The sequence below is a fragment of the Lagopus muta genome, chromosome 5 (genome assembly GCF_023343835.1).
Source record: "Lagopus muta isolate bLagMut1 chromosome 5, bLagMut1 primary, whole genome shotgun sequence".
In the NCBI taxonomy this organism is placed as follows: Eukaryota; Metazoa; Chordata; class Aves; order Galliformes; family Phasianidae; genus Lagopus; species Lagopus muta.
Genome location: NC_064437.1, coordinates 50,572,840 through 50,583,986, shown reverse-complemented (window position 1 = coordinate 50,583,986; position 11,147 = coordinate 50,572,840). Strand labels below are relative to the sequence as shown.

The 11,147-nt window shown below is 35.8% G+C and overlaps 1 protein-coding gene across 4 annotated transcripts in view; it reads right to left on the bottom strand.

The window, feature by feature from the left end:
• Positions 1-4: 4 nt before the first annotated feature.
• TBC1D12 (TBC1 domain family member 12) overlaps positions 5-11,147 on the bottom strand; it is a 36,141-nt gene continuing 24,998 nt past the window's right edge. For all 4 annotated transcript variants that reach the window (XM_048947178.1, XM_048947179.1, XM_048947175.1 and 1 more), the window contains 10 exons: positions 10,633-10,715; positions 9,112-9,229; positions 8,654-8,760; positions 8,095-8,175; positions 7,489-7,583; positions 6,698-6,769; positions 4,817-4,945; positions 4,402-4,511; positions 2,623-2,881; positions 5-1,717 (listed from right to left, as the gene is read on the bottom strand). In XM_048947178.1, coding sequence (XP_048803135.1) covers positions 1,649-1,717; positions 2,623-2,881; positions 4,402-4,511; positions 4,817-4,945; positions 6,698-6,769; positions 7,489-7,583; positions 8,095-8,175; positions 8,654-8,760; positions 9,112-9,229; positions 10,633-10,715 — 1,123 coding nt within the window. In that variant the 3' untranslated portion in view covers positions 5-1,648. The remainder of the gene's footprint in view (positions 1,718-2,622; positions 2,882-4,401; positions 4,512-4,816; positions 4,946-6,697; positions 6,770-7,488; positions 7,584-8,094; positions 8,176-8,653; positions 8,761-9,111; positions 9,230-10,632; positions 10,716-11,147) is intronic.

The window sequence follows — 11,147 nt, the reverse complement described above, 5'->3', positions numbered from 1 at the left end:
AGGCTGCATTTCTGCTGTAAGTTTTATTTACACAGGAATTGTTACTAGTGGTCTTAAAGGAAGGCTTCGTCCCTTCTATTTACAGTTATATACAGATTTATACTTGAAAAGTAAGAAAACTGTACAAGATAACGCAAAAATATAAGACAAATTGGATCCGATTAAAGTAGTGAATACATAAGTTAAGAAAAAATCTGACATTTAGATTTCAAATTGTAATGTTATGAATAGTATATACGTAGTTTTAAACCAGATAGCAATGTAATTACACCACACTAAATCTTCACCCCAATTATGCAGACTCTGCTTTAAACACCAGACAACCGAGAGCCTCCCGCACTTAAAAATACATAATAATGGTAATTTGGACTTGATTTCCACAGAGGGACCAGTTACAAAAACCCACATGTAAGGAATTTATTTACAGTAAATATTAGCAAAAAATGGACCAAAGAGTGCAAGTGCTCCTCACCTGCAGTGCTATCCATTTTATATTTCTAACCCCCAAAAACATGAAGTTGTTGTACAGTATCTTCAAGAGTAGAAAGCATTGAAAACAGCCACTGTGACATGTACAGCATGACCTCATTTCTCACAGCTAAGCGATGTTAAAGAATTAAGAATCTCTAAACCATATGCCTTTCAGCTTTCGGTATTGCACGCTAATAAGAGAGTTTCAAGAAATACTCTGCATTATTCTGAAGTGTCTCCATGACTCTCAAGTGTTAAAAACCAACACAAATTCTGCAGATAGTTCATCAGCTTGTAGTGTTTACCATTACATACTAGTGTATCTTAGCCAACAATGGCTCAACAAAATAAAACTGCTGGTGGCAAAACCCTTTCACAGAATACCCACCCCATTTTTAAGAAGCTGCACAACCAGTACACCAAAACAAATGCTTAACACCACTCATTTTGAAAGCCGTACATCTGAAAATAATAGCCCTGGTCTTACCACTGTTTAAAGTTCGCATGATTTTTGCTCTAACAGGCTTGGGCACAATACTTCTACGGTTCCTGAGTTAATTACATTTGCCCAGACTGAAGAATGAAGCTGCAACTTAAAAAACCAAAAAAACAAAAAAAAAACCAGTAAGTAAGACAATACCCCTTCTCAAAATCGTAACCATCTTGCACATAAACATACCAAACAACCTTATTTGGTCCTTAATACTTTTAAACGGTTCGTTTTGGAGGTAATATTTGTACCAAAGCATTTGGTTTGGATAGCAGTTTTGGAGCCTTTCAGATTCAGCATTTCCCTCATCCCCCCCAAAAAAGTGCCTTTGTGGTATTTGTAAAAAAAAGTTATGCCTCAAAAATTTTTTTTTTTAAAGTACCAACAGAAGTTACTAGAAATGTTTATTGCATTGAGCTGATTCTTTTAAAGTATTAAATATGAACTCCCCTACTTCTCAGTTTCATAGGTTTTAGTATTCTGTGTGAAAACAAATCTTCCCATCAAAAAAGCTAATACTGACAAAAGGGCGAAGATTTCATCAGTTCATTACTCCACTGAGAGCTGTATCATTTTTCTCTCACTTTTCACACTTTCTACAGTGATTTTCCACATAGAAGTGATGTGAGAAGTCCTTCGTCATCAAGTGGTTTTCCACATTTTCAATTGACCTCAACGTTACAATGATTAGCTTTTCAGTGCTGGGCTGTGGTTCTTGTCCCCTTCTTTGTTGTCCTTCATAAGCGAGGCAAACACCTGGAAACACATTTAATAAATATAGAAAAGTTAGTCCTACAAAAAAATTAACCACAACAATATTAGCATGGAAATAACTTTCTAATATGAGACACTACAAAGGAAAGAGTTAATTACCCTAAATACTAAGTACTTACAAAGTCTAAATAGTTACAAAGTCTAAAGAGTTTTTTCCAACATCTTAGGAAAATCAGGAAAAAACCGATCTCACGGATATGGGAAGATACAACGAGGTAAACAATTCCCAAGTCCTCTTTTACTTTCCAGCTATTCCTTGCATCTCAGTTGACATTAGGAGTTGAGCCAAGAACACAAGCCAGCTTTTCTGCCAAACCTGACTACTTCACCCTTGTACTTAGCTGTAGGTTTCAGCAGCAGCAATTCCAATTATTTGTCGTACAGGAACTAGGAGGAATCCCCATACAGGTAACGGAAGGTGGAGAGTTACTTTTAAGGCCCCACTACAAAGCTGTTTGTAGAGATTTTTTCTTTCTTTTTTGTTCAATTGGGTCTTATTACAATTCACTTTAGACTAACAGACTATATTGAGTCAATTTCAAATAGAATTTGGTTTACATGTTCATCTTCCTATGGCATAGCATTTTGTACTAAAAGCTATGGATTCTTTAACTACTATTTTATTGCTCCCCAAATTAATATTCAGTGCTGAATTTGTTTTCCAAGAAGAGGGAAAAAAGTAGCCATCTCAATGACAAAAATTGAGATTCTCTTAGAATACACAACCAAGATGCATCTCCCATCAGAGACAAGTCTAAAAACAAAATGTCACATGAGTAGCGTTACCTATCGCTTAGAAGTCAGGCAAGTAGCACAGCCTCTAAAAGAAGTGCCTCATGTATGTTCATATAAAAACACACTCATGCCCACACGTACATCAAACTCACCTGTGCCCATTTTTTGTTACTATTCTGCATCTGAATAGCTGCAATACAACTAAAAAGTTTTTCTGATGTAATATCTTCTGGAAGTTTTGTTAGAAACTGTGCTATATGAATAAAGTCCATCTGTAGGAGAATATCTTCATATAACCGAAGGATTCCTAACCCCGTCCTAAACAAAAATTCTTCCCCATCTCTACAGAAAACATCCCAGACACGACAGGCCAGATCAAGTGGCAATGACTTGCTGTAGAGCGTAAAAATCCTGCAAGTGAGAAAAAAGGCAGAGTTATAACTTAAGCTACTTGGAAACATGAAAGTACAACCTCCTTTAAATCTCAGCTAAATTAGCTAAGAGAGCACTTACTTCAAGCATTCCTGCTTGTCTGTATTTCACAAACACAAAAGTTACCATGTTCTCAATTCAGAATTGCTATCCCGAAACTGATCTCTTTCCATGCTACAAGAAATCCTCTATTTGAAAACAACCTCCTTTAGGAAGGAGAAGTTACAAACATCTTTACACTCAAAAAGGTGTTGTATACAAATATGAACTTAAGCCACAACGCCCAAAAGCGTAGAACTTAACCCTTCCCATTATTTAAACAATGCAGTCTAGCAGCTCTGTTTATCTGTTGATTTTGAATTAAATCTAAAGCTGTAAATACCTCAAGTAGAATGCTACATCCCACTGCTACAAATATATTGCACTGAAAATCCAGTAACTATATTTACAATTTATAAAAAGATCAGAAAAATCTAGTTGGTGTTTTGCTATTAAAAGACAAAGTCCAATTGTGGTTGATATTAAGAAATCTGTTTCAAGAAAGCATTCATAATATACAGGCAGAGAATTCAGTCTGCTGTAAAACATCACTCAAGTTTGTCTTGGTCCCTTTGATATAAAGCACAGTATTCCATTTTGCCATTATTTATAGTGGAAAGTGCTTCAGGAGCCATGGAACACTCCCTACCAATAGCTATCACTTCTACTTTCCCTTCATGAGAGGGGCTCTTAATATCTCAAGGCCATCTTTGAAACACATGCAGGAATAAGTCTTCATTTCTCACAAATAATCTGAAGCAGAGTATTCTAGGACTTAATACAGCAGCACTACTTGCATAACACATCTGTATAAACTCTGGGCTGCACACTCCTGTCTCAGTGCTGCTATTGTATAATCTGAGCTCCTGCTAAGACTTCCCACTTACTGCAAAGCCACATCCTACAACAGATGACAGCAGAAGTTCTTCATTCCCAAGTATTTGGATTACATGTCATTTCTGTATTATTTAATTCCATCTAATTCAATTAACACTATTAGGAAATTATAACCCATATAATAAAGATATATGAATAGACACTTTACAGGCTCTTTGGAAGAGACATTCAATATTTGGCAGCACTACACACACTTGAAAGATGCCAGCATCTACTGGCTTCCATTACAGACAAAATAGTTTGGTACTTTCAAATATTCATTACTTCAAAATGCTCGCTATATTTCCAAGTTTACCCTTTCCTGTACTACATGCTGTATTTCATCCACCCTTTACTTTCAAGAATATACTCCTCTCACTTTCTTCAGCAGCTGATTTTGTTCATTTTATCATTTTTTGTCATTTACAGTCAGTCATAAACAAATACAATGTCGTAGCCTCCTCTCCCCTACTCATGTTATGCATAACTGACTCAGATCTGACAGGTGAGTAAAAGCCCAAACTAGCAAAATATAAAGTGTTCCAGCACTTTAACATTAGGTTTGCTCTGTTCTCTGAACTCACCAGTCTATCAAATATATGTCTGGAGTGAGACTGTATGATTTGAAATGAAGAAACAATTTGGGAAGATTTTCTTCAAAGAATACTTCAAAGGCTGCAAAGTACTTCAGCATCTGCAAAAACAACAAAGCACTTCATAAACAGTCATTAAAGGAAAGGGTCATAAAATAAATCCCAAGGCTTGAGGATCTCAATACAGCACAATGTGACTTCCTGGGATAGGGAAAACAAGTGTTTCTAGACAAAAAGTCAAAACAGGAGAACGTGTTCTATGGATTAGTATCTGGTATTCTCAATTTTGTAACCACAGGTTAGAGTTCTCCTTTATTCAAGAGGACAACAAGAAGTCATCAACAAGTCAAATATGCTTCAAGTCAAAAGTATGCTAAGGTTCAAAACCAGAAAACTATGTGCATACCATGCTGTGATCCACACGGAAAAAGGCCAGCTGGCATGGCTTGTTTAGAAGGTTAGCAAAGGCAATGAAAGCATCTGCCTCTTCCAGATTGAGAATGAGCACAGCAGCAATGAAGGACATCCCTTGTACCTTCAAGTGGGAAAAGCATCGAGCAAACATAGGTGAGTAAGCTCAGTACATCTTACGCAAATATTTTACAGCCTGCCGTACATCAAACACCATTAAACATAATTTCCAGATGAGCAAAAGCAACAAGGATAAATAATTTCTATACATGCAGCTAATTAGATTTCAACATGAACATTTCTTCAGATGCATGATAGAAGTTCCCTGACTTGTAATCATGAAACCTCCCAGAACCTGGAATGCAAGAAAATGAAAACCACACAGGCTGGAAACAAGACACAACTTGGCTTTAAGTTCATTGTTAAGCTGTGAGAAAAGCAGACATGAGGAAAAATCTCACATATGGGACAGTTTAGACCCAGGCAGATAACTTGGATTTGAGACAAAATTCTGTTTTAGAACAGTCAATATGTATCTTCCCAGTTGCCAAACAGTATTTGTTCACATACATAAAATTACTTTCAAGTGGTCAGCTATAAGTTTTTACATTTTTGTGATTATTTAAAAACAAAAAACAACAACAAAAAAAACCCCACTTCAGTCTGCAGTAAGTGGAGAGTATCATTCATGTAGTTGTTAAGTGATAATCTGAATATTTATTATACTAAAAATAATTTTACCAATTTCAGCTGCAATTATGATAATTCTGCTGTTTCTAGGCATTTATGCTGCCTGCTCCTCATTCTAAAAATGCACTTAATATTTTAACCATCTAGGGAAGTACTGCTATGCATCAGAAACAATCCAGCAACTTTCCATTTTTTGTGATATGGATGGGCACAGAAATAAGACTAAACTTACTGCCACATTAGCATTAAAAAGGTGTGATCATAAACATTCACACTAGCTGCAGTTGTATTATCTTTTCCTGGGGAGAAAGCGAAGACCCATCCATGAAAAATTACTTCTTTGCCCTTTAAAACTCCACCCTGGAACAAGTGGTCTCAGAATCTGCAGTCTGTAATCTCAATTAAAGATTATGGTCTCCAAAAATGATTTCACAGATGACAGAATTAAAAACATTTAAACATGAAAAGCCAGCTAGATACTGATGCAGAGTAGTAAGCATATCTGACAGAGAGGAAAACACACCCTGGGCTAAATAACATGCTGTTGCATAGATCAGTCTCAAGTTCTTTAGCTCAAAAGCAATTACAACTTGTGAAAAGCATTCCTAGGATCCCTCCAGGGCTAAAAGCAAGAATAGCATTTGTTATTTAGCTGCCTTCGTAGGCTGATATGATTTATTATTTTATTATCATTATTTTTTAAATATTTAAGTTCTTCCTGCAAACAATCTTATCCTCACTAAACTCCGATGGAGCAATTAGCCTTTGGCAGAAAAACCAATATGGAGCTGCTGGATTTTAAAGATGTGACCTACTAAATCATAGGGCATTACTATGAAAATGGCAGCAGTGGGAACAACACTGGGATAGAACGGGCTGAGCTCTTCCTGGAAGGCTGCTTGCTGGTTTTTTTGTAGATACTCTGTCAAAGTTAGAATGCCTTGTGAAAATATCAGTTTAAAAACCGTTCCTTGCGTGAACCAAACAGTATTCTCATCTGTAATATCAATACATTTTTAGCTATTTCATTAACCCTTAGAATTACCATAACTACAATCAAATGAGTAAGTGCCAAGATTTAAGTTGTTTTGAGGTTCTAGTAGCATAAAGTTTAGAGGATCTACTTATCTAACAGGCAAATATTTTAAGCACATCTGCTGAGCTATAAACATTTCAGAATACTTACATATCCCACATCTGGTCTGTAACATGTATATGCTCCTAAAACACTATGCAGGAGATCATGATAGGGACCACCCTAATTCAAGAAGAGAGAAGGGAAAAAGAGCTTTTCAAAGCCAGTTTATAAATATATGTAGGTATATACAGTATGGAAAGGTACAAGCAAGTCTGTGATTTATTGCTTTGTTCACATGTAGAACACCATCAGTTTTTACCCTACACATTTCCTTGTATGGTTTTGAGATGCTAAGGGAAAAGTAGCAAACTGTTAATTCAATATGTACGTAACAGAAAATGAGGACAAGCAGGATTGGCTTTTCCTTTTGAGATACTGGACATGTTAATTCTTGGTAACACAAATTACCATAATACAAAAATGCAAAAATTATTTCATACATTCTTGCATGCACATCTCTGTATAAAAATTAAAAGACCTGAAAATGTGCACTAAAATGCATCTGGATTTCTGTAGAAGCCATGAGAATATTCATAGATTGGCATACAAGCAATTTCACTCAACAGTAACTGCATGCAATTTTTCCAGGAGAAAAAGCCTTATTAGTCTTCACTTACAAGCACTTACAAACCACTTTAACACAGTAAGCATCCTAATTTAATCTAATCAGAGAAGGCATGACTCTTTGCTGTTGTATGTAGAAAAGGACTAAGTAATTTTACTTTTGTAGTTTTACACCAAGAGCTTCTGAAAACTTTTCCATACTTGCTAGCTAGGTTAATCTTCTTGTTTAATGACTCAGATGTTTAAAGGTATAGCTGAAGTTACAGAACTCTCACCTTCTGGAAAATATACAGGGATGGAAATGTGCGTGATATATCCAACTTAATTAGCTCCAGGCTGGCCTCACGATCAGCAACAGATGCACTAACATCTGCAAGGAAAACCAGAAGTCATTGAAAGTGATAACATATTTCTACAGGCTTCAGACTAAAACTGCCATATGCATATAAAGTCTTTCAGGCTCTAAGGAAAAACTCTGTTTTATATATAAAGCTAAGGGTAACAAAATGCATGGAGATTTCACTGAAGTTTTCAAAAATTGACTGGTTAGGAGCTGCAGAAGTTACATTCCTTCTGAGCCCTCATTATACTTTCATACGACTCAAATTTTCTGTATCCCAGGGCTGGCATTCTTTACATCACAGCAAAGGTGGCAGCATTTACTCCAGAACTTCCAAAATAGTTTTGACTGGGCCTTCAGTTCTCTTCTTTTTGTATTTCATCTAAATTTTTTACGAATGCAACATGACACAAAAACAAGTAGGAAATGACTCAGATTTGATTCATATTTTAGCAAGTGTTCCTAATGCTGCAATTGCATACAAACTAGTGAAACTGTGTATTTGTAAAAATAAAATCTGTTTAGACTCTGAAGGTCTTACCTTCTACATCATTCTCAGAATTTGTTTCACTGAAGCTTTTCCATCGTTCTTTAGCTCTAGATAAGAAGATTTCATAGAGTTCTGCAAGTAAAAACAAATCAATGAGATAAGAAAAGTCTCCATGCTATGTATACTTGGCTTTGTTTTTCTTGCTTGTTTCTTACCATTGAGGGGTGGGGAGAGTGAGAGGTAGATTCCTACTGAATAGGTACAGCTAGCCATTGGAATACCACCACACAAAGTTTATGCCTCTTTCTGTGGTGAATATTCAAATTACAGGAAGAAAATCATATTTCAAACCGTCCGGATTTTTACTCTGTGAGTGGCTTGGAACACTTCCAGTTCATCAAAAACATTAGTTATGAACTAAACAATTCTCCCTCAATTCTTTTAAACAACAAAAACATTTTTAAAAGTTTTTAATTCCATTTCCATAACTTACCAGGTTATGATTATCTAATTGTAAAATATACACCTAGCTCTATGCAAAGAAATCCTAAATTTCAATTGAAAATTACCAACTGTATTTTGCACTAAAATATAATACGTTAAGGCATACCAGGAGTGATATTTAACTCATTTCCCACTGCTAGACTCCACACCTTCCCACGAACACTTGGTGGTAATCCCTGCCACCACAGCTCTCGAACTCTCCGGGTAGCACGCCTAAAACAAGGAGGCAGGGAAGAAAAGCAGGCATTTTACACATCTTGTTTTCTGAAATTACTGAGCAACTTCAAAGAAAAATAGCATGCTACTTCCCAAATCAAAATTCAGTGATCACTGCTTATGTTGAAGTGCGACTAAAAAAAAAAAAACAACCAAACCAAAACCTCACAACACTGAGCTCCCAAAAGCACATTTCACGTTGCTCTGTAATGACCTTGTACTATAACAACAGCAACAAAAACTGACTTCACAAAACAAATGGAAAGAAAAACAAGGTATGTGGGTCCTCTGTTTCCAGAGGAGAGAGAAGCTACACTTGCTGGATTTATAAAACAAAATTGCACTTACATGCCTTCCCAGTTAGGTAGTATTTCATTGACCCAAATCACCATAGCACTAGCAATATTGTCTTCTTGCTTGAAACGCTCTCTCATTATTTTCTTCCTTTTATGTGCTTCTTTAATTTCTGTTAAAGAAAACATATTAAAAATTCTGTTATAAGTGATTAGGTAAGTAATTCAGCTGCTGTCTAATTATGTGAACTGTGGATGACAGATCAAGGGTAAATTGCAGTTGCACATGAGCTAACCAATACTCTTGCTGATGATTGTAGGCAAGTATCAAAGTAATTCTATAAAAAACAGACTTTATGAAAACAATGCAAGATGCAAACAAAATAGTTAATACATGTTCTACTCTGCAAAATAACAATAAAAAAGCAATGCAAAGTTTCAAATCTGCTGGAGCTATTTCTATGCCAGATTTGCCCAGTTTACATTTTTCTTCAACTGTCCAAGTGCTGAGTTAAACCATTCTTCAAAACCATTAAAGAGGAGTCTTTTGTTAGATCATTTGAAGATTTCTTCACATTAAAAAGGCTAGAAAGAACTGAGCTTTGCCATCACTAAAAAAAAATCATTGTGAAATGACATTTTCTATTTCTGCATACATTAGACAAATCAAAAAGGAAAGCTTGCCATTCCTGGTAAACTTATGAGGCTGAACAGCTTCATTAAGCTTTTAATGAAGCTTTGTGTGTAACAGCTGTTAATTTAATGAATACTAGAGCACACATACTAAAACATTACACATCACTGGGCTTTCAAAGCTCATACTTTACCAGATTTCACTCTTCTCTTGCAGTGTATTTACATTGTCATATGCCTTGGATTTCTCATTACATCTTTCAGAGCAAGTTGTTACAGATCCATAGAGGCTCAATGAATTCAGGAGCTTATATCTGACTGACAACAGCCCAAGTAAAATATGCAGCATGAATTCTTAAAATAGCTTATTCCCTGAACACAGGCATGAGAATACAGAAGTCCTTTCAACAAACTATTCATGCATTGTCACAGTCCCAAGTGAAACAAATGTGTTTAATTTAAAAAGCAGATCTAATGAAAGTAGGAAGATTCACAGATACAGCTGATTTGAAAAACAAGGTTGTCATCTGTCTTCACATTCAAGTTGATATCAAATACCTGTGAAAAAAATAATCTTTAAGCGGTCAGCTTTATTCTAATTTAGTTCTCAGCAAGAACTGCAGCAACACTGCTTGAAAAAGGAATCCAAGCATACAGAAAGTTTTTCAACAATCACATTATGCAAGTATTAAAAAAAAAAAATTATCAAATTTCCACTTAAAAACGAAAAAGTTAAACTGATTTTTGAACCTACTTACATTCACTGTGCTGGAATAGGAAAAAAAATTGAGAACTGTGCTGGGCTTTTAAGTTATATGCACTGGTGTATCAGAAAATAATCCTGAATATTAAACAAGGTTGTTCTTTACTGTATCTACTAGCCAGAAGACATTTTTGCTCTACAGTTAAATAGAACTATAGTGATGATTAGCAGTTAACATACCTCGCTTTTTTGCCTCTGCCACCATTTCATCATATTCTTGCCGGTGACGCAAAGCCTCTTCCACTGATTTGGCAGGAAGATTTCTGAAAACAAGTTATTCCTGAATTCAGTATGCACAAAGAACATACTGAACCATTTCAAAACACCTATTTAATTTGGTTTCTCTCTAAAGTGAGCTTTGGAGTTGTCACACCATCAGTGCTTCAGTAACCACAGCATAAGATTTCTATTTCTTCAGAACCACCAGGCTTTTACTACTTCTGTTGATTTGCTGTCCTACAGCTTCCTCCAGGGCACGGCCAGGACACAAGAGCACACTTAAGCCACACTGCAGTACAGCCAAGATCTCCATATTTCTAGCTCTTTTTCCTTTCAACTGATAATAGAAAAATAATCTACCACTAGAAGAGTTTGTTCTTACTTGACTGTCACCAGTCTCTGAAGTTACTGCATTTGTTGAACATTTGAAGCAATGTCCAAATGAAGTTTCCATGAAGCTATATAGAAATACTGAT